Below are 24,282 nucleotides of genomic sequence, written 5' to 3'. Positions count from 1 at the left end.
CAGTGACTGATAATTCAGAGCCTTTTGGAATACAGAATTCCAAAGCTTCACAGCTTAGGGAATGATGAATATTCCTCCTCATGTCAGCCCTGTCTTATGAAGCACGTTCCTCAGATTAAACCATCTCATTGTCAAACGCTCAGACAGGGAAGGTCTGCTGCTTGGTACTGGATGGGCAGTGCTGCTCACTGCACTGTAGCAGTTCATGGTGAGGGGCACTGCTACCATCCTGTTTACGTTGGGATATTCCAGGTCCAGCTTGGACTCCAGTAGGAGAGTAAAGCCACTTCCTGGGCCAACTAGAAGAGTCTCTTGTTGTTAATAAGATATTGTTTCTTGTATATTCATTACTAGTTAAAGTTACATTAGAGTTTGATAAAGAGACTACAAAGGGGACCTGGGTATTTGGCTCAATCCTTCGAGGTCATCAGCTGTTCCACCCACAAGGCCAGATGACATCAACATGGTGGGCAGTGCTTATGGCACATCTCAGGATTAACCCTTTCCAACCCATGTACAAAACTCAGTAAAATCAGGAGATCTGTCAGGACTTGAGCAGTCCAGACTGATATTCTAAGCACCCTGAGAGTATGATACAGGTCAGCAATACCATCTTTCAGATAAGACCCTTCTCCCTCCTCTTAGGAGTATGCAGATGAAGTGATTCTAGGGTTAGCAGTTCTCTTGAGTGACAAAAGCAAATTATCATGGATGCTGGAGACCCAGTTCTGAAAAAGAGTTGTACCAGACTCGAAATGTCAACTCTATATCTTTCCCCGCAGTTGCTGCCAGATCTACTGAGTTTCTGCACTACATTCTGAATCACAGAATGAGAATCGGAGAATCATGCAATAGTTTTTTTTGTGCTGGAGACCTTTAGCCTCTCTTTTTCTCTCTTTCATTCTTTCCTTCTCTCTAGTTTCCTTTCTTTCTTGCTCTATTTATTTTATTTCTCCTCTGCTTCTATCTTTTTTCTCTCTTTCTTCTTTGTCTCTCTCTCTCTCTCTCTCTCTTTCTCTCTCTGTTTCAATTCTTTTTCTCTCTCTCTTTCATACTTTCTCTCCCTATTCTTTCTTTCGGTGTCATTCTCTCCTCTTTGTTTCACTCTGACACTCTCATTCTCTCTATCTCTTTCTTTCTCTCTTCCTGCTATCCCCATTTCCACCAAACCCTTCACTTCCCACTCGGTGTGCGACCCTTCCATTTGAGATCAGAAATGCAACTGAAGTCTTTTTAAATTACTGACTGCCTGAAAGTTCAGCTCCCTGGCAATTGGACTTTGTGTACCTTCATGATTCATTGGGTTGAGGTGGGTGGAGTAACTGGCTTCTCCTTCTCTCAGTCACATTCTCTTCTGAACCAGTTCTACAAGTTTCACATTAACCTGAAACTCTGTGCTTGCTCTTCCTTGGATCACCTGTCATTGAAAAGGAGCCTCCTTCCAAGCCCCACTTTCACTGAGAGTTGGAATTTGCTGTGCTCACACACACACACACTGTGTGCGTATCTGCATGTGGGTATTTGTGTAAAGACAGAGCCTCGGACAGGCACAGGAAGAGCCACACAGACAGAATCAGAATAACAGGGATTCATTGACATCAGAGGCAACACTCTGGCAACATGTTCTCGAAAAAGAGCACGCTTAAGATCTCCCAGAGCAGCAAGCCATCGAAGTGAGTAGCAATCCTTGTCCTAGTAATCTGGTTACAGCTGATGGCACCAATGTCTAGAATAGAGTTGCTGGTGATGGTGGTGAATACAATGGGAGTCCTCTGACTAGCAAGTTGATTGCTTAATGCAAAAGTATGATATTCATTATTGGCTGATTCCTGGCTTTACTGCCCAGTGTATTGTTAGGCATTAAAACAAATTATTACAGTAAAATGTAACAGAATACTAATTGAAATGGGTCTCAAAAGATTTACAAGTAGCATTTACAGCAGTAAAATCTGAAAATTTTCCAAATATTGTTCAAATAGCTAATGGTTCCTTAGACTGAAGCTCATGTCTTATTTTATTGTACAGTTTTTAACAGTATTCAGGAGTTCTGCATGAAAGCAGAGGTCAGTCATTGTTTGAATTTGGATTTCTTTTCAGACTCGGAATCTGGATTGTGACGACATTTTATGGCAACTTACATGATCACGTAGGGACTGGGGGGAAGGGAAGAATTTAATATAATAGGAAGGGTTTCGAGGGATATGGGCCAGGTGCTGGTAAATGAGACTGGATTAGGTTAGGATAACTGGTTAGCTTGGATGGGTTGGACTGAAGGGTCTGTTTTCTCCTGTACATCTCTATGACTCTGTGACAGAGGTGATTTGGCTGTCATGGGTGTGTGGCTGAATAATCAAAACTCATCCTCTTTCCTCTGACAAAAGAAGTCATTTGCATCAGGTATGGGCAATTAGAGCCGAGTAGAAGAAAGCTCCATCAAAGAAGCAATTCTCTCCAAAGACCCTTCCATTAAATATTTTCTCCTGTCTAAGTGTTATGAACTCCCAACACCAGGCACTCTGACAGCAGCAAGGGTTTTTATAGTTTCAGGTTGGAGGCGTCAAATCCATCATCCTGCTCTGAATCACAATTCTCAACCTTCACAAAAATTTCAATAGGTTGCCATAACTACATCTACACCAGATTAAAAACCCACTGGTCATCTTGTAATTGGCTATAGCCTTTAGGGCCGTTCACATTGTTTACAGTCAAAGTGGATTGGACAACTGCGGAAGCTGCTTAGAACACACCATTCTTATAGCAACTCCTTGTTTCGTGTCCTGCAGGCTAACCATGTTCACAGCATCTTGACTTTTTCCATTCAGATGGACTTGGAGTTGGACTGTATGTTTGATAGCTGTTCATAGGCCATTCGCTGGTATGGTCTGTGACTTTTGGGGAATTGTAGTCACCCTGTTCAGAGATGTTATGGCATACAAGGTGGGACTTGAACCCAGGTCTCCTGCCTGAGGGGCAGAGATACTAACACTGCACCAAAACAGCTGTTCTGGGGAATTGTACTTTTAGAAGTATAATGTATGGGCAGGTGCTGAGGTATGGCTGTTTCTGTATAGGCACTGTGTTGTTGGTGCACTGTGGATTCGAGAAATGCCTGCTACCTATCTATTTCCATATATTCAAAGTTTTGGATGATGGTGAATTCTGGGAGCTGTACGGTTAACACAACTCCTGAAGAAATGCTGTACAGACAGCAATGCCTTTATTCTCAATCTTGATGTGTACCCTGGAGATAAATAGAAGCTTCTCACTTTGCTTAATCTGAGTTTCAACATATTTTCCTTGAACATAAACTCATTCCTGTTCTGTGGGCTGGATATTTGCCACATTTCTAGTTATTTTCGAAGCAACCTGTTCAGGGATTTATTACACACCTCTGGAGCAGGTGGACTTGAACCTTTCAAATTAAATTTAAAACAGGAGATAAAAATGGAAACAAAGGATATTGCTCAGTCATAGATGGTTGCTGAGTAAATTGCTGATTGGTATTTTGTGTGTAAACGTGTGTCTTAGCACAGTGGGAACACCTTTTGCTTCTGGTGAGAGGCTGCTATTTCAGGCTAGTGTTCCAATGCAGCACTGAGGGAGTGCTGCTCTGAGGTGACACCTTTTGTGTGAAGTGTTAAATGGAGGCCCCAGCTGCCTTCTCAGGTCAGCGTTGAGGATCAAGATGCACGATTCAAAGACAGTTGCTCCCAATATTGTACCCTAACAGGTGGTCTGGTCTGTGTCTTGCTGTTTCTGGGATCCTGCTGTGCTGAAATTGTCTGCTGAGATTCCTGCCTTACTTCATTGGTCACAAAGCTCTTTGTGTCTAAGTTTGCAGGAGTGCTGTGTAATGACAAGTTGTCAATACGATCTGGCTTAGTCTGTGGTGTGATCCCATTGTCAGACTGGTTAATGATCCAAAGTTGAAATGTGTGATGCTGGAAAAGCACAGCTGGTCAGGCAGCATCTGAGAAGCAGGAGAGTTGACAGTTCAGGCACAAGCCCTTCATTAGGAATGTTGTGGGGGAAAGGGGGCTGAGAAATATATAGGAGGCTGGGGTGGGGATGAGAGGAAGGTAGTTGGGAAGGTGATAGCTAGATGCAGATGAGGTGGTGATGGTGATAGGCCAGAGGGGAGGGTGGAGCCGATAGGTGGGAAGGAAGATGGACAGGGAGGACAGTTCAAGAGGGCGGTGCCGAGTTGGAGGGTTGGAACTGGGATAAGGTGGGGGGAGGGGAGATAAGGAAACTGGTGAAGTCAACATTGATGCCATGTCATTGGAAGACCCCAATGCAGAAGATGAGATGTTCTTCCTCCAGGTGTCGGGTAGTGGATTTGGCAGTGGAGGAAGCCTGGGACTTGCATGTCCTTGGCAAAGTGGGAGGTGAAGTTGAATTGGTCGGCCACAGGGCGGTGGGTTTGTTTGGTGCGTGTGTCCCAGAGATGTTCCCCGTTTTGATAAGTACTTAAAGTGCTGGGGGACCTGAACAATACAGTATACAAATGAACCACTTGGAAGTGGCACCTAAAAAAGCATAATGACATATTTCAGGGGCAAATCTGGCCAATAGATTTTCTCATGAGTTGGAAACTGTCTTGTTAATGGGCAGGGAACAGCCAGTGGGGATAAGGAGCTCTTTTTAAGGTTGGCGATCTGTGACCAGTGGGATTCCACAGGGATCAGCATTGGGACTCATTACTGTTTACAACCTGTATTAAAGACAGAGGAAAGAAACAAATGCACTGTAGCCAAATTTGCAGATGATACAAAAATAGGTGAAATGACAAGTTGCAAGAGGATTACACTGAGGAAAGATATTATTTCATTCAAGGTATTTGAAAGAAAGTTCACAAAGGATAATCCATGGTATGGTAGGATTGTCCTTATGAGCAAAGGTTAAATGGCTTAAAGGTCTAAACTGGAGTTTAGAAGACTGAGACAGTCTCATTGACACATATCGGATTCTTAAAGGGCTTGACAAGGTAAATGTTGAGAGGATGGGTCCCCCCTTGGGAGAGTCTACGCCCAGAGGGCATAGTCTTAGAATAAAGGGGCACCAATTTAAGACTGAGATGAGGGAGAATGTCTTCTCTCAGAGAATTGTGAGTCATAGTGCTGTACAGCATGGAAACAGATCCTTTAGTCCAACTCATCCATGCTGACCAGATATCCAAAATTAATCTAGTCCCATTTGTCAACATTTGGCCCTTTTCCCTCTTTGGAACTCCTTGCCACAAAGAACTATGGGGACTGAGTCTTGTGTATATTTAAGGATGAGCTAGAGAGATTCTTGTTCAGTCAAGGAATCTAGGGTAATGGGGAAAGGGCAAGGAAGTGGATGTGCACGTGTCAGATCAATCACGATCCTGGTGAATGGGGGAGCAGACTCGAGGGGCCAAATGGCCTACTGTTGTTCCTATTTCCTACTGGTTGAATGTTTCTTCCAAAACTCCCATTTCAACGTTGTTTTATTTCATCAATATTTTGCAGTCACCTGACTTTGAAATGGTCGACAAGAATGCCAGGAATCCAGGGTGGGGAGAATGTAATGTCATGTGAGGACTACTCCCCATTCCTCAGATGTAATAGAATGATCAGCATTGTTAACTCGTCATCCCACAAGCGAGTCAGACCAGGCACTATCGGAGTTGTGGTGACAGGCTCTGCCTGTTTGTGACCCATTACTAGTGCGGGATGGGGGGCAGTCAGTTTAAGATGGCTGTTTGCTGATGGAGGGGACACTCAGGGTGTAATAAGTACAACCATTTCCATAGCAAACATCATCTTTTAATAGAAAGTGAAATCACTTCAATCTGAAGGTGCTGGACCACTGCCACAAAGCAAACACGATAAAGGTTCACAAATAAATAGTCATAGATAGTGTTTAATAATCACTCATTTCTCCATGTCAGCAGTCGGCAAATGTACAAACCCTTCCCTGGGAGTGATTTTTTTCCCCCCATTAAAAATTCCACCTCCTCTTGTATTCATTGGCCCCTCTTGAGGCTCAAACCATTTCATGGGCAAAGTTTCACAGGATCAAACCACCCTCCTATCATTGCCCATGTAACCATTATTCACACGTCTGTCCAAAACCTGCAGTCCTTACACACATCCATACCCCACAAGGATAGCCTCGACGCCCTCTGATTCGTCCTCTTCAACAGACCCATCCATTTCCCCTCCACCAATACCCTCCTCTGCCTCACCAAACTGGTCCTCACCCTCAGTAACTTCTGTTTTAACTCTTCCCATTTCCTCCAATTGCAGGGAGTGGTCATGCGCACTCGGATGGGCCCTAGCTATGCCCGCCTCTTTGTCAGCTATGTCGAACAGTCCCCCTTAAGTACCCTCACAGGCAGTCCCTGACTCACAAGGATTGCTGACCAGCTATTCAACAGTGATAGGCATCAGAGCTAAGCCTGAGTCTGTATGTGGCAGTTGCTCACAACATACTCATATTTGATAATGGTCACAAAATGACAATCTTGAAGATTTTTCCTTCCCCCTTCATGAACTAAAGCAACTCTGTTGCAGCCCAGTTGAGATCCGCTAACTCTCCTGGGACTGTAATTCAAACCAGATATCTTCCCGATCCAAATTCACACACCCTGTAACTTCAACTTTAATTGAGAAAGAAAAGGAAATAGTTTCATCTCCACAGTGCCTCTCAACACCTCAGGACATCTCAAAGCTCTTTACAGTTAAAACCATAAATTGAAGTGTAATTTTGGGATGATCAAAACCAGTTCGTACACAGCAAGATTCCAGAAACAGAAACTTGGCGATGATTTGTTTCAGGTGTTGGCTCGGGCTGAGTAATGGGAAGGGGTGAATCACCTGCTCTTATTTGAATAATGCAAATGGGGTCAAGGCGGCAGTTTCATATCACATCCAAATCAAGGCACTGTTGGCAGAGCAGCACTCCCTCAGTGCAGCATCACAGTGTGAGCCTGCATTTCTGCTTAAGCGCCTGGATCTGGGCTCAGACCCATAACCTGAAGGCTAAAAGACGAGAATTCTCTCCAGTGACAAGGCTTATCGAACAATTCTTAGCTGAGTGGGAAGTCAGGCTGGAAAGGGATATGCTTGGGGATTGATTGCCGTTGAGTAAAATGTGAGGTCTGCAGATGCTGGAGATCAGAGCTGAAAATGTGTTGCTGGTTAAAGCACAGCAGGTTAGGCAGCATCCAAGGAACAGGAAATTCGACGTTTCGGGCCAGAGCCTGATGAAGGGCTCTGGCCCGAAACGTCGAATTTCCTGTTCCTTGATTGATTGCCGTTACCTAACCATGAGATCAATGAGCCCCACAGACTAGGGACTGGGGAGCTGTCATTGAAATGCTAACATTCCCAAGTGTAGACATTGAGGACATATGTTCAGACTGCACCACAGCACCTGAAGGAATATCAATTAATTTAAAACTGGAAGCTAAAACCTGTCTCAATGACAATGATTATCAATTGCTGTAAAAAAGCCATCCCATTCACTAATATCCTTTAAAGAGGGAAATTTGCCATCTTTACCCGGCCTGGCCTACATGTGATTCCAGAACCACAGTAATGTGGTTGATCTAGCTTGCCTCTCAGTTCAAGGGCGATTAGGGCTGGGCAATGAATATGAGCCTTACCAATAACACCCAAATCCTATGAAATAGAAGTTCTCCCTCCAATTTCACCATTGCTTTGTTCTGACTGGGTTACTGCAGGAAAAGGGGTGGCTGTCTGAAGACAGGGAACTTGGAACAGGAAACTCTTTGGGCAGTTTTATGCTGGAGATACCTCAACAAAGGGCTAGAGGACACATAACGGAGAAAGTACAAAACACCAAGGTTTGTCTTAAATATTTAAACAATAAACTTAACTTGATGGCCTACTTTGGAGGGCAGTTAAGTTTCACCCATACTACCAAAACACAAACAAGAGACAAGAAGAGCCCTCTTGGCGCTTCGGACCTGCTCTGCCATTCAACAAGATCATGGCTGATCTGATTTTAACCTCAACTATACACTCCTGCATCTCCCGATAATCTTTCATCCCCTTGGAAATCAAGAAACTATCTACCACCGCCTTAAAATATTTACAGATTCTTCATCCACTACCTTTCGAGGAAGAGATTTCTATAGACACGCAAGCGTCTGAGAGAGAAAAAATAAATGTTTCCTCATTTCTGTCTGAAATGTCAGGGAGACAGTGAGGCCTGCAGATGCTGGAGAGTCAGAATCGATAAAGAGTGGTGCTGGGAAAAGCGCAGCAGGTCAGGCAGCATTCGGGGATCAAGAGAATCACCATTTCAGGCAGGACCCTGATGAAATGTCCTGCTCAAAACGTCGACTCTTCTGCTCCTCAGCTGCTGCCTGACTTGCTGTGCTTTTTCCAGCACCACACTTTATTTAAATGTCAGGGAGCCAATGGCCTAGTGGTATTTTTGCTGGACTGATAATCCGGAGACCAGGTAATGTTCCGGGACCTGGATTCAAATCCTGTCATGGTAGAATTAGAATTCAATGCACAAAAAGGAAAATCTGAAATTAAGAGACTCATGTTGTCCATTGTCAATTGTTGAAATAACTCTTCTGGTTCACATTCTTATCTGGTCTGGCCTACATGTGATTCCAAACCCACAGCAATGTGATTGACTCGTAACTGCCCTCTGGGTAATTAGAGGCAGGCAATAAATGTGGCCTAGTCAGTGATATCCTCAATCCATGAATGAATGAATAGAAGAAAATGTGTGAGTGCATAATTTAAAATCATGGGCCTGGAGTCACATGCAGACCAGACTGGGTAGGGATGGCAGATGCCCTTCCTTAAAGAGCATGAATGAACCAAAAGTGTCCTCTCAGCAATTGATAATTTATTGATCATCATCATAAGGAACAGGAACAGGAACAGGAGTAGGCCATTCGGCCCTCATGCCTATTCCACCATTCAACTGGATCATGGTCGATCTGTCACACCTCATGATCACTGTCATTGAGACTTTTTTTTAATTACATTTATTAATTGAATGGGATTCAAACCCATATCCCACATGGTCTTCTGGGTAATGAGTTCAGTGATATAAGTACCACAGCACCAGCTCTCCACTGAGTGGTATGTTAGTGGGTGAGCTGAGGACAGCCCCTTGAATTGCAATGGTCTTTCCCATCTCTCCACTTTTCTTTGCCAGAGGACGTTCAACCTTTTTTAAAGAAATGGAGTTCAGGGGACTGTGGATTGTTTCAAACTCCTGTCTGTTGGAAATCCTGAGAGAGATGTGTGTGGGCCCCAGTGGGTCTCACTTGGGTGGCCATTTGTCAGAAGTGCTTGTCACACAGGGCTCGATGTAGTGATGTGGTCCTCATACACAGACACACACTAGACACTGATTAAGACCAGGAGCCTGGTTTCTCTTTACATCCTCTCCCTAGCTTGGAGCTTTGAGACTAGTTGGCACACCCTGATTGCCTCCTGACTGAGATCATCTGACGAAATAACTTGCATTCATATTGTACCTCTCACAATCTTGGGACATCTCCAAATGCATTTAAATACTTTTGAAATGCATTTGCTGTTGTAATGTTGGAACTGCAGGATCCAGTGTACACACAGCAAACCCCAGAGAAACCACAATATGATTACAGCTGGGTAAGGTACTCTTGTGAAACCTGTGCATGACATTGGCCTCGGTCTAACGTAACAGCCCAAGGATATAACACCTCCAACCCTGCAGCTGTCCTTCAGTGGGTCACTGATGTCTCAGCCTGGGCTCTGTGCCCACGGGTTGGGAGTGGGAACTTGGCCAAATGACTTTCTGAATCAGTCATGATTTGTAGATGCCGATGCTGGTCTGGGCTACACAAAGTTAAAAATCACACGACACCAGGTTATAGTCCAACAGTTTTAATTGGAAGCAATTCGGAGTGCTGCTCCTTCATCAGATGGTTGTGATGAACCACCTGATGAAGGCGCGTTGCTCCGAAAGCTAGTGTTTCCAATTAAACCTGTTGGACTATAACCTGGTGTTATGTGATTTTTAATTCTGAATCAATGTGTTGGAGCTACCTACTGAACTGGCTCATCCATAAGCAGTGTGCGTTTTTAACTGCTAACAAACTGACAATAACCTTACCCCCCCCCCAGACTCTCAGTGAACAATATTATCAGACATTAAGACAAATCCCCACATTCCTTCATTTTTATGTAAAGGAGGGAAACAGTGAAGATCCCATGGGTGGACCACTTCCTCCTTCCTACAGGAAATTCATTGTTATTAATGTGAATCCAGACAGTGGGATAGGAATAGGCAAACGCTATCATTCCAGTCGGACACACTATAACCCTATATCATGTTAGATTCAAACTGTGGTCCCACAAGCCCCATACTGTCGAAATACAGAAACAGCCAATCGGCCCCTCGAGCCCCTTCTATCATGCAGTTAATTCCTGGCTGCTCTGTGTCCCCTTTACCCACCAAGTTCCATGACCCTTAATACCCATATCCACTGACGGAAAAAAAATCTAAATTTAAACCTTTAATTGATCCTCAACGGCTCTTTTAAGGGATCAGTTCCCACTGTCATGTGTGTGAAGAACCATGCCTGAATGTTAATTGTTTATTCCTGTAGAGTAAAGAGCTTCTGTTTATCAATCTGGTCAACTGTTTCATTCATTCCAAACACTTCCGGTAGGTCATTCCTTAGTCTTCTACATTCATGATGGAGGCCACAGTGTAGTTATCCTTAAGAGAGACACAGGTAAAATCTGCTCCTGGTGCCTGTATGTTAACATCATGGATCGAATTCCTTTATTCCTCTTTTTTTTGGGCGTTCAGCTTTATAATTTACAACATGTATCATTCATATTTGCGATGGAATTAGCATTGAACATAGGAATCAGGAGCAGGAGACCCTTTAACACCTTGAACCTGCTCCACATTCAATAGGCCCGAGGCTGGTTTGACTGTGTTTTCAACTGCACTCTCCTGCCTACTCCTGATCATCTTAAATGCCTCTGGTCATTATCACAGTGCTGCTCTGAGAGCTTACTGTGAGCCAATTGGGTGCTGAATTGGTCAACAATCTATCTAACTCGATCTGAAAAATACTCCATGATTTGGAGGAGCCGGTGTTGGACTGGGGTAAACAAAGTTACAAATCACACAACACCCAGTTTATAGTCCAACAGATTTATTTGGAAGCACCAGCTTATACTCCATAGTGGCCTGACGAAGAAGCAGCGCTTTGAAAACCTTTAGTCACCTGTTGGGGAACAGAGTTGCAAAGGCTCACAACTGCTTGAGTGAAGAAATGTTCTCTGCATCATGGGTCGAAGGGCCTGTTCCTGTGTTGTACTGCTCTATCTCCATCGTAAGAGGGTTCTGTTTAAACTGTGTCCCTCATTTTGGTCTCTCCCACAAGAGATAACATTAACAATAACCTGATGTAATCCTGAAAGTTAGGCCCTCACAGTGTTGGGCAGTTGGGAGCCAGCTGTTGTGATACTAGACCATTGACATGTTCAGAACAGCTGAAAGGCAAGACAAGTGAGCTTTGAGAAGGCAGCTTTATAGCTGGAGCATGAACCAGACTGTCCCTTGCACCTTCATTTTGTGATGATGAATTCCAGTTCAGTCTGAGGTATGGGTCAGAGATCACAGGTTGGAGTAACACAGCTATTCATTTTGTGTCCTCCACGATGTTCCAAGACACCCTCAATCCAATAACGTGTCATCACTGTTGCAATGTAGGAAACGCAGCAGCCAATTTGTACACAGCAAGATCTCACTAACAGCACTACTGGGCGATGGAAGCAGTAATGGCAAGATCATTTGTTCCAATGATTCTAGTTCCATTGGCTGGGAGATAAATATCAACAGAATACCACAGAATCACAGAATTATTACAATATAGAAAAGGCCATTCAGTCCAACATTGTTTTAATTTCGAAAATAAACTTTATTCATAAAATTATTTGGGTCTCTTTTCAATTGGTCACGCCATTCTTGTGCACACATGTCATTACTTTACATACAGACATCAACATTTATTTTTCTTATATACAAGTCTGTACATTTACTATCCCCAACTTGTCCTACTGATTCTATTACCGAGGCCAATCTCCTGCCTTTCTCCCACATCCTTGCGCACCATTTCGATCCAAATAACCATCCAATGCCTCTTCTGAAAGAAAGCAAAAAAGATTTACATTTATACGGTGACGCCTCATAACCGCTGGACATCTCAAAGGGCTTTACTGTACAGCCAATGGAGTCCTTTTGAAGGGCAGCCATTGTTGTAATGCAGCAGCCAGTTAGCTGACAGCAAGCTCCCACAAGCAGCACTGTGATAGTGACCAGCTACTGGATGCTTTTTTATAGCCCGGGAGTTTGTATTTATTATTGGAATGTGAGTTTCTCTGGTAAAGTCCAGTATTTATTGCCCATCCTGAAATGCCCTTGAACTGAATGCTGCGGTAATCCATTTCAGGGGCTGTTAAGAAGCAACTCTATGAGTCTGGAGTTAGAAGTAGGCCAGACCGGGGCAAGTCAAGAGGGGTTAAGAACTTGCCTGTTCTACTTGAAGGGGAGTTAATCTTTCACATCCAATTGAGGCAGAGGATGGGGCTTGGCTTAACTGAAAGTTCACACCCTCTCTGATAGTGCAGCACTCCCTCAGCACTGACCCTCCAACAGTGCAGCACTCCCTCAGTACTGACCCTCAGACAGTGCGGCGCTCCCTCAGCACTGACCCTCTGGTGTGAGGAACACCCTCAGTACTGACCGTCCACCCCCGTGCTACTGCACTGACGTGTCAATTATCATTTTGTGCTTGCCATGAGACTTGAACTTTAACCTGGAGGTGAGATTAAGAGCAATAGAGAGCAGTGACAACCCCAGAGTTGACACACAGTGCCTGTCCTCCCACAAAATCAAAACAAAAGCCTGCAGGCTCCAGAAATCTGAAGCAAACATGGAGAATGCTGGAGAAACTCGGCAGCATCCTTGAAGAGAGAAACAGTTAATGTCTGAAGTTGAGCGACTCTTTGTCAGAACTGTGTCTGTCTATCCCTGACTCCTGCTCGTTGTTTTGTTTTGTTGTTGTGACTCCTAAAGGTAAGGACTTTGTCTTTACGCTGCTGACACCAAACTAAACTTTACAGGAATTTCTACCGGAAACTCAGGACTTTAATCGGGATTCTGAAGAACCAAAAGCAATCCGCCAGTGTGGGAGTCTGTAACTGGAATAAGGAAAGCCAATGCCAGTGCTGTGCTTCCCAAAGTGACCCCAGGAAGTGTGGCAAGCTAAGATTTTGAGTCTGAGTCAGCAAGGACCAATCCATTCCCTACCCCATTACCGCACATCCCTCTGCTCCAGGTCCAAGATTCTTAGCAGGGCGTGGCAGGAGAGATGTGGAAAGGTTGTTTCCCCTCGTGGAAGAGTCTTGGACCAGAGGGTGTGATCTCAGAAAAAGGGGTCGCACATGTAGGACAAATTTGAGGAGGAATTTCTTCTCTCTGAGGGGAGTGAAGCTGTAGAATTCTTTGCAGCTGTCACTAAATAAATTCAAGGCTGAGACAGACATATTTTTAATCAGTAAGAGGGAATCGAGGGTTATGAGGAAAGTGGAGGTGAGAATTATCAGATCTCAATTAAAGTTGGAACTGAATGGCCTACTTCTGCTGTTATAGGCCCACACCCCCACTGCTCACCGAGGGATCACTATAGTTTCAAGCCTTGAGATGTGGCCATGTTGGGACAATGTCTGGGAAGCACTGTGTTGGTGTCATGCCAACATGTCTCTGTTAAAAGGTTTCTTAAGTTCTATTCCAGCAGCTTGAGGGCCAAAACCAGGCTGAAGTTCCAGCACTGAGGGAGTGCCGCAGAGTCAGAGGTGTTCTCTTTCTGGTGAAACATTAAAACCCAAGGTCTCAGCCAATAGTAAACACAAACAGCTAGCCACACGGGAGCTCCATGTGTAAGAGTTTACTTCCCCTGACAGATCCAAATAAAAACAGCCACGCCATAACTGACGTTTGTTTTTCAGAAAGGGACTGGTCTGTCACCTTCAATTGCAGTTTACCAAAGAACACAATGCGCATTGCTGTGTATTAGGATTTCGGATTATGTTATGTAATTTGTGAAGCAGGAATTTCCTCAGATTACAATGAACTACTGCAGGTTAATAAGAGCACAGAGTCTAAATGGTAGGTTTGACTTCCAACCCCTGAGCAATGGGCCAGGATACAACCAGAGACAGCCTGAAGCTGTTGTCTTGTACTGAGTTCAGGAACTTGAGGGGGTAATCTGATCGAGGCAGATTTGAATGGAGAAATACAGAGGAACGATTTCCACTGGTGTCATCGTTCAGATGATACAATCGTGACAACAACAACAAACTATGCTTATGAAGCCCCGGTTTAGCAGAATAGAACATCTTGAAGTGTTTGACAGGAGCATTATCAAACAAAGACTGATGTTGTGCCAGACAGGATATAACATCACAAGACATAGGAGTAGGAAAAGGCCACTTGGGTTTTTAAGGGGGAGAGAGAATTTGTTTTTATTCATTCACAGGATGGGAGCATCTCTGGCTGGACTATCATTTATTGCCCATCCCTAATGGCCCAGAGGGCAGTTAAGAGTCAACCACATGACTGTAGGTCTGGAGTTGATTGTAGGCCAGACCGGGTAAGAATGGCAGATTTCCTTCCCTATGGGACATTAGTGAACCGGATGAGTTTTTTTCAATAGTTGACAATGGATTCATGGTTATTAATTGAATCTCAATACCAGATCTTTATTAAATTCAAATTCCACCATCTGCTATGACAGGATTTGAACCAGTTTCCTCAGAGCATTTCCTAACAGTTCAGCGATAATACCACTAGGCCATTGCCTTCCCAAAGTAAGCAGGGAATCCCAGGTGAAGGCAGGGCCAAGAGATTAAAATCGAGGATCTACACAATGTCTTAGAGGATGGTAGGGCTGGAGTAGATTATGGGGATATTGAAGGCCATGGTGGGATCTGCAAACTCGAATAAGAATTTATAAATCTGGATGTCATTGTGCTGGGACCAAACCAACACAGTATTGACAAGGGGTGGGCTTAACAACTTGCTGCAAGTTAGGACAGAGTTTTAAATGGTCAAAACATTGAGTATAGGAGTTGGGAGGTCATGTTGCAGCTGTACAGGGCATTGGTAAGGCCACTTTTGGAATATTGCATGCAATTCTGGTCTCCCTCCTATGGTGTGGATGTTGTGAAACTTGAAAGGGTTCAGGATGTTGCCAGGGTTGGAGGGTTTGAGCTATGGGGAGAGGCTGAACAGGCTGGGACTGTTTTCCCAGGACCGTTGGAGGCTGAGGGGTGACCTCAGAGACATTTATAAAATCATGAGGGGAATGGATAGGGTGATTAGACAAGGTCCCTTCTCTGGGGTGGAGGCGGTGAGGGTCCAGAACTAGAGGTCATAGGTTTGGGTGAGAGGGAAAAGATTTAAAAGGGACTTAAGGGGCAACTTTTCACACAAATGCTGGTGCATGTAAGGAATGAGCTGCCAGAAGAAGTGGCGGAGGCTGGTACAATTACAACATTTAAAAGGCATCTGAATGGGTATATGAATCAGAATTATTTAAAGTGATATGGACTAAATGCAGGCAAATGGGACTAGGTTAGGTTAGGATATCTGGTCGGCATGGACAAGTTGGATCTGTTTCCATGCTCTACATCTCTACGACTCTATGACCTCAAACATATCGAAGGTTGGGAGATCAAAGTTTTGAGTCATTCTCCGTCTTGCGTGAATGGCATCTGATGGCATTACTCTGAAGCAGAAAAGGACAGTTCTTCCCAGTCTCTGGGATTATGATTATTCCTCATCTGATATCATTTACAAATCAGATTACCACATTATCGTGGAGTTATTGTTTATAGAAACTTGCCCTGTGCAAATTGTGCTGCTGCATCTCCTGCCTTACGACAGGGACCACATTTTAAAGCAGAACTGCATTGGCCGTAACGTGCTATCAAAATGCAAATCTTTCTTTCTCACTGTACCTGCCCATATACCTGCTCTTGTAAACACTCGGCGACCACACCTCAATACTGAGCGAGCAGGATTCCTTCCTTTGCCAATCACATTCTCGTTGGCTGTCACAAAGGAGCCTGAGTGGGTGGCTTGGCTACAGAAACACCAACCTGCCGATGCAGTTTGGCTGCATTTTCCAGCCCCCAGGGCTCTGCCGTACATTGATATCCCAGCGATCCAGCCTGACCAGTTCCAAACACCTGGTGCCACCCCTGTCCCTCCTCAGTGCCTGAACTCACAGCAGGAGCGGTGTGTCAGAGTTTAGATACACAAGGCTTGGAGTACAACAACAACTTACCACACAGTTCATTTATCCCGACTTGATGACCCTCTTCGGTCCCCAACCCCAGTCACACATCAGTCTGGTCCTTTCCCCTTGTGTCTCGGCCTTCTCTGTGTTATTCACCATTCCCTGTGATAGTGAGTCTTAGAGTCATACAGCACCCAAACAGACTATTGAGGGTTTCACATCCTAACTAACTCTCAGGAAAGAGGTTTCTCCCAAACTTTCCATTGGTTATATTTGTGACTCTTGTTTATTGATTGTCCTGGTCTCCCCCGCAAATGGAAATTTTGAAATGAATTTTGGTCTTCTAGTCTGAGGAAGGACATTCTGGCAACTGAGGGAGTCCAGTGAAGGTAGGACTGACATATGAGGAAAGACTAGATTGACTGAGCTTGTATTCACTGGAATTTAGAAGTGTGTGGTGGTGGGGGGGGGAATGGAATCTCATAGAAACATATAAAATTCTGAAGGGACTGGACAGGCTAAATGCAGAAAGAATGTTCCTATTGTTGGGGAAGACTAGAATGAGTGGTCACAGTCTAAGAACAAGGGGGAAGCCATTCAGGACTGAGATGAGGAAGAATTTCTTCACTCAGAGAGTCATGAACCTGTGGAATTCTCTCCCACAGGAAGCTGTTGGGTCAATTTGTTAGATATATTCAAGAGAAAGCTGGATGTGGTTCTTGCGGCTAAAGGGATCAAGGGAAAAGGAGAGAAAGTGGGAGTGGGATACCGAGATTGCATGATCAGCCATGATCATGTTGAATGGTGGTGCAAGCTCAAAAGGGCCAAATGGCTTACTCCACCAATATTTTGGGTAGAGGGTGGAGCCTTGAAATGCCCCCACCTTGGGGTACTAATGGTTAGGGGGTGACCCTGTTCCTGGGAGTCGATGGGTTACTGAGGGCAACACCCTGACAGGGTATCCAATGTCAGATAGCAGCCCAGCCCGAGAGCTTCTCACCCAATCAGAACAGTTCACAGTCTCAGTAGCACCACCCCTGGTGGTGGCCACTGCTGGCATTGCAGCTTTTGGATGCTCCCCCCACTCACCCATTGTACTCTACGCTACTCTCTCCCCACCCCACCCCCCTCTAGCTTATCTCTCTATGCTTCTAGCTCAATGCCTTTATCCCTTTTGAAAGGCTTTTGCCCGAAACGTCGATTTCGCTGCTCCTTGGATGCTGCCTGAACTGCTGTGCTCTTCCAGCACCACTGATCCAGAACCTTGTGTTAACATTGTCTTACCAGACTATAGGGGGTTGCTCTCTCATTAGACAGAGAAGCAACTGGTGGCGACTTAACCTGATGGCCACCAGACCACAGGTGAGGGAAGTGGTTGAAAAGGAGAGTCCTTCACAGTAGCCTCGAAACAGTGATTTTTTAAATTTCAAAATATACTTTATTCATAGAAAAAAATCTTTGGTACCTGTACAATTTGTCATGTTGTTCATAGATATATACATTGCATGTCTTAACATTACAAAGAACAGATTGAATTACTCGAATTTAGTTTTCCTATTTACAGTTTCCTTTATTAACCATCCAGTCTCTCATTATTTAGCTGTGGCTTCAGTGGAACCCACCTAGTGAGTGGGTGCCCTGTTATACGATAGCAAAGGAACCTTCTTTAACCCCCAGTTTATGGGGTTACCATTGTCCATTTGACTGTCCTGTCTCTGGGGTAGCTGTCTGCATCCCCATGGTGAGCACGAACTGCTGGACCTTCGCTGGGCTGAGGTAGCTATCCAGCTCCTCACTGGGGTCATTTACCCGCTCTGGTGTCATTGAGCCAAGGCAAGGGTCCGCACCGTCCAGTTCTGTGTCTGACAATGGGACTGTCAGAGGATCACAGCTTTCAGTTACATGTCGTTGTGGGGCAGTGGGTACCCCCTGGTTCTCACTGGGTGGAGGGTGGACTTTGGGGGGGTCCGTTGTTTCCTGGTTGGGAGGAAATGCCCTCCTCTTTACCTACTGCGCTCTGTCTCTTCTTCTGGTGATGACGACCTTCTTTGTGCCCGTCTTTCCTATCCGAAGAACCGACCATCTCTCCCCCGTACAGCTGTCTTTTCCCCCTTTGCTGGGAGGCTTTGGGGGCCTGGCAGGATTTTCTCTTCCTGTTTTTAACAAGTATCCACTCCTCTGCCTTCTCGATTACCTCCTCCTCCATTGCTTCCATCTGCCCAGCTAGAGCTAGGATCAGCTGCTGTGTGTCTCCGCTGGCTGCTGTCTCCTCCACTCCAGCCTGTTCTTCTTTCTGGGTGCCAACTGTCTCCGTTTCCCTGCTGTCTGGGTGGACCTTACTGGTCTTTGGGGGTCCACGGCTCACACTGCCACCTCCAGCCATCTGTGCGTAAGTGGGGACCCCCCCTGTCTTGGGCAGGTCTTGTACATGTGGCCCACCTATCCGCACAGGTTGCAGCTCTTCGCTTCCTGACAGTCCTTAGTCAGGTGACCCTCCTGTTTGCAATTCCTGCAGATGGTCACCTTGCAATCCGCCACCGCGTGTCCCACCTTCCCGCAGGTTCGGCACACTTTCGGCTGCCCTGCATATGTCAGGTAGCCTCTGCTCCCTCCAATTGCGAAGCTCGAGTGTGGTGGAGAATGTTCCCATTATCATCGACCCTCAGAGTTACCCTGACCTGCCGTTTACTGGTCCAGATCCCAAAGAGGTCGATCACGTCAGTGGCTTCTCCCTCAACTTGGACGTACCTTCCCAGGAAGGTCAGGACATCAGCCGCTGGAACATAGGGGTTGTGCATATGGATTGTAACAACCCGACTCCTCTGTGCAGGAAGCACACACAATGGGACCGCCGACAAGATGGAGAATAGCGGCTCCCCTTCCTTCTCCTTGAAGACCTTCAGGAGCTGCTCGCACTGCTTCACACTCCTGAAGGTCACATCAAAGTTGCCTGCCCCAGGGAAATCCTGCAGGCAGTATATGTCCGCTGCGGCAAACCCATAGCATCCCAACAGCACTTTCTTAATAAACAGGTGTACGACCTTCCACCTTCTTCACAGTCACCCTGACTGTGTTTCGAACTCCCTGTCCAGGGCTGCGGGCAGCTGTTTAGGCCATAGCTCTGAGGTTGGCTGGTCCCTGAATTGGCATTAGGCTGAAGCCAGCATGAAGATCCACCAAGAGCAGGTCAGCACATCCAAGTGATGGGAATTGAGCCCACGCTGTTAGCAGCACACTGCTCTGTAAACTAACGATCCAGTCAACTGAGCTAAACGGTGGGTGGCACGGTGGCACAGTGGTTAGCACTGCTGCCTCACAACGCCAGAGACCCCGGTTCAATTCCCGCCTCAGGCGACTGACTGTGTGGAGTTTGCCCATTCTCCCCGTGTCTGCATGGGTTTCCTCTGGGTGCCCCGGTTTCCTCCCACAGCCCAAATATGTGCGGGTCAGGTGAATTGGCCGTAATGTTAGGTATGGGGTAAATGTAGGGGTATAGGTGGGTTGTGCTTCGGCGGGTCGATGTGGACTTGTTGAGCCGAAGGGCCTGTTTCCACACTGTAAGTAATCTAATCTAAACCAATACCCAATTTGGGTGAGGGTGTCTCAAAGGTGAGCTGCCCTCAGTATTTGGTGTTTCTGTTGGGGTATACCCATTGGTCATTGAGTTGGGTAGGTGATTGCGGTACACTGGCAAGGCAGATGCCATACAGGCAACTGATGCTGCTGTGATCCTGTCTGTTAGCTGTTAGGTTTTACATGGACGAGGAGCATAGGAACAAAAGTTGGCTATTCAGCCCCTTGAGCCTGCTGCCCCATTCAGTAAGATCATGGCTGATCTGTGGCCTAAGTCTAAATACCCATATAGACTTGGGGCCATATCCCTCGATACCCTTGTGTAATTAAAAAATTGTCTATCTCAGATTTAAACTTAACAATTTGAAATATCATTGACTGCTGTTTGAGGAAGAGAATAAATGGGTCCTTCTCACATCGGCAGCCTGTCACTAAGTGGAGTACCACAAGGATCAGTACTTGGGCCCCAGCTGTACATAACGTGTTTCACTGATCCGGGGACCACATGTGATATTTCCAAATTTGCAGATGATCCAAAGTTAAGAAAGAACATGTGTGAGAGGAAGGTGTAAAATATTTTTCAGCAGTATTTGAGCAGACTTAGTGAATGGACAAGAACATGGCAGATGGAATACAATGTGGGAAAATGTGAGGAAGAACAAAGGCATTTATATTTTTTATATAGCAAGTGGCTGGAAAATGTAGAGGTACAAAGAGACCTTGATGTCATAGAGTCATAGAGATGTACAGCATGGAAACAGACCATTCGGTCCAACCTGTCCATATCGCTTGCAAATAAGTTTCTGAAGTCTAACAGACATAAGTGCAGCAAGCTATTAGGAAGGCAAATGGCATGTTAGTCTTTGTTGCAAGAGGATTTGAGGACAGGAATAGTGAAATCTTGCTTTAACTGCATATAAACTTGGTTAGGCTTCACCTGGAGTACTGTGTGCAATTTTGGTCTCCTTATCTCAAGGAAGATAGCGGGGTCTTATCATAGCAGGACTGTCCTAAAAGGGCTCTAGAGTTTTGAAGAATCAGAGAAGATCTCATTGAAACTTACAAAATACTTCATGGCATAGACAGTGTCGATACTGGAAGATGTTCTCCGAGCCACGGAGTCTAGGATCAGAAGCACGATTTAAAAGTAAGGGGAATGCCATTTGGGACCAGGATGAGAAGAATTAAATTTACTCGGGGGGGGGGCGGGGGAGGGTGGCGAATGTTTGGAATTCCCTATCCCTGAGGACTGCGGAAGCTCAGTCTTTCAGTTTGAAATGGAGGTTGATAAACATTTGACTGTCAATGGCAAGGGACTTATGGAGATAGTGTGGATAAAAGGCATTGAAATGTTCAATCATCCACCATCATAATAATTGGCAGAACAGACTTAATGGGCTTAATGGTCTACTCCTGTTCCTATATAAGCTGAGGGCAGGATTTTGTGATGGGAAGCTAAATCAGTGTCAGAGATGGGTAGTGACCCCACATCATGTGGGAAACAGTTGATAATATTTGACCCCAGGTTGTCCTGTTAATGGCCAAAGGATTTAATCGCCCAGTGACAGCTCAGGGAGTGAGGAGGTGGTCAGCTCAGAAAGCGCTGAAGGAAGGCAGAGAGTGGGCACTTCCTCTGCGAGGTGATACCTCAGCAATTCTAAATGTCCACACGAGCCATCATTGTGGGAATCACCTCCAGGATGTGGCCACAGGAGAAGCCTGGCCTCCAGGAAAGGTAACAATGCCTGCTTGGAGTGCTGACCTCCAGCTATGTTACCGGTAGGCTATCCCCAGGCTTTCGGCCTAGAACCCGATAACAGGCCAAATGGAAAAGTCTGGTTGACCTTTGTTAATTGGCCTAAATAGCTCAGTCACTGACTAGAATTGACCCATGTGAACAAACAGCCCATCCAACACCAATCCCTCCTCTGGGAAAATGGCGCAGACCGGCTGGTGCTGGTTTGTTTGTTTTCAGAATGTGGGCTTCAATGGGCTATCAAAGTTTTTTTCACTCAACAAGACCAAGCAGGATCTGTAGATCCCCACAGGAAAGAGATTGTGGCAGCAAACTGGACCAGAAAGTCATCCAAAATGGTGGGTAGTGGTATGGCTCCACCGTAACAACAACCGATATAAGCCTTGTGCTATAGGCACATCCACAAGCCTGCGAGGGAAGGAATTCCAGGATTTTAACCCATCGACACTGTCAGTCCGTGAGTGAGGTTTCGTCAAGGAGTGAGTAAGGGTTGGTCAGTGAGTGAGCAAGGGTCAGTCACTGAGTGAGTGAGGGTCGGTGACTGAGTGAGTGAGAGTCAGTGAGCGAGGGTCAGTCACTGAGTGAGTGAGGGTTGGTGAGTGAGTGAGAGTCAGTGAGCGAGGGTCAGTCACTGAGTGAGTGAGGGTTGGTGAGTGAGTGAGTGAGTGAGAGTCAGTGAGCGAGGGTCAGTCACTGAGTGAGTGAGGGTTGGTGAGTGAGTGAGTGAGTGAGTGAGTGAGAGTCAGTGAGCGAGGGTCAGTCACTGAGTGAGTGAGGGTTGGTGAGTGAGTGAGTGAGTGAGAGTCAGTGAGCGAGGGTCAGTCACTGAGTGAGTGAGGGTCAGTGAGTGAGTGACATGGGTCAGTGAGTGAGGGTGCTCATTTCAATTAGATTCTGGAAGACATGCATCCAATAAGATTGCTCACTGCACTTTCCTCAATTCAAATTAATTGATGTGAGAGCTTTTATTGAGAGTTTACAAACATGGGGTTAGGATTCCTGCAGCACTGTGGTAGTGTCCATACTTCTGGGTCAGAAGGTTGAGTTTTAATCCTAACTGACCCATATTTGTGAGGGTTAGTGAATGAGTGAGTTTGAATTGGGTATTGGCTGTTTGACAGAAGGCAGAAAGTTGGGATAAAAGGTTCTTTTTCAGAATGGCAGCTGGTGATAAATGGGGTCCCGCAGGGTTCAGTGTTGGGGCTGCAGCTGTGCACTTTATTTATTAATGATCTGGATGAAGGGATTGGGGGCATTCCTGCAAAGTTTGCCAATGATACGAAGTTAGGCGGACAGTCAGGTAGTATTGAGGAGGTGGGGAGGCTACAGAAACATTTAGACAGTTTAGGAGAATGGTCCAGGAAATGGCTGATGAAATTTAACGTGAACAAGTGTGGCAGAGACCTGGGTTCAATTCCCGCCTCAAACAACTATCTGTGTGGATTTTGCACATTCTCCCCGTGTCTGTGTGGGTTTCCTCCGGGTGCTCACGTTTCCTCCCACAGTCCAAAGGTGTGCAGGTCAGGTGAACTGGCCACGCTAAATTGCCCGCAGTATTAGATAAGGGGTAAATGTAGGGGAATGGGTCTGGGTGGGTTGCTCTTCGGACGGTTGGTGTGGACTTGTTGGGCTGAAAGGCCTGTTTCTACACTGTAAGTAATTAATCTAATCTAAAGTGCGAGGTCTTGCATTTTGGAAAAAAGAATACAGGCATGGACTATTTTTTAAATGGGAGAAAATTTGTAAAGCCAAAGTACAAAGAGATCTGGGAATGCTAGTCCAGGATTCTCTAAAGGTTTGCAGGTTGAATCATGATTAAGAAAGCAAATGAAATGATGTCATTTATCTCAAGAAGGTTGGCATATAAAAGCAGCGATATGCTTCTGAGACTTCATAAAACTCTAGTTAGGCCCCATTTAGAATACTGTGTCCAATTTTGGGCCCCACACCTCAGGAAAGACATACTGGCACTGGAGTGTGCCCAGCGAAGATTCACACTGATCATCCCTGGATTAGTAGGCCTAACATATGATAATTGGCTGAGGATCCTGGGATTGTTTAGAAGGTTGAGGGAAGATCTAATAGAAACTTACAAGATCATGCATGGGTTAGAAAGAGTGAACGCTGGGAAGTTGTTTCCATTAGTTGGGGAGACTAGGACCTGTGGGCATAGCCTTTAAATTAGAGGGGATCAATTTAGAACAGAAATGAGGAGACATTTCTTCAGCCAGACAGTGATAGGCCTGTAGAGAAGTGGAGGCTGGGACATTAGGTGTCTTCAAGGCAGAGATTGATAAATTCTTAATCTCGCAAGGAATTAAGGGTTACAGGGAAAATGCGAGTAAGTGGAGTTGAAATACCCATCAGCCATGATTGAATGGCAGCGTGGCCTCGATGTACCGAATGGCCTTGCTTCCACTCCTTATGGACCCTCACTGACTGACCTTCACTCACTGACAGACCCTCACTCACTGACAGACCCTCACTCACTCACTGATTCACTGACCTACATTCACCCACTGACAGACCCTCCTCACTCACTGACCAACCCTAACTCACTCAATGACAGACCCTCACTCACTCAGTGACTGACCCTCACTCACTGACTAACCCTGACTCACTCAGC

General features: G+C 45.6%; 1 protein-coding gene across 1 annotated transcript in view; it reads left to right on the top strand.

Annotated features, from left to right (window-relative positions):
* The first annotated feature begins 1,433 nt into the window (after positions 1–1,433).
* Positions 1,434–24,282, top strand: part of evpla (envoplakin a) — an 80,048-nt gene continuing 57,199 nt past the window's right edge. Inside the window, exon 1 of the mRNA XM_060844363.1 lies at positions 1,434–1,673. Within this exon, the coding sequence (XP_060700346.1) occupies positions 1,621–1,673 (53 nt within the window). The 5' untranslated portion in view covers positions 1,434–1,620. The remainder of the gene's footprint in view (positions 1,674–24,282) is intronic.

Source organism: Hemiscyllium ocellatum, chromosome 25 (genome assembly GCF_020745735.1).
Source record: "Hemiscyllium ocellatum isolate sHemOce1 chromosome 25, sHemOce1.pat.X.cur, whole genome shotgun sequence".
NCBI lineage: Eukaryota > Metazoa > Chordata > Chondrichthyes > Orectolobiformes > Hemiscylliidae > Hemiscyllium > Hemiscyllium ocellatum.
The sequence above is the reverse complement of the archived record's forward strand: the minus strand, read 5'-3'. Positions and strand labels throughout refer to the sequence as shown.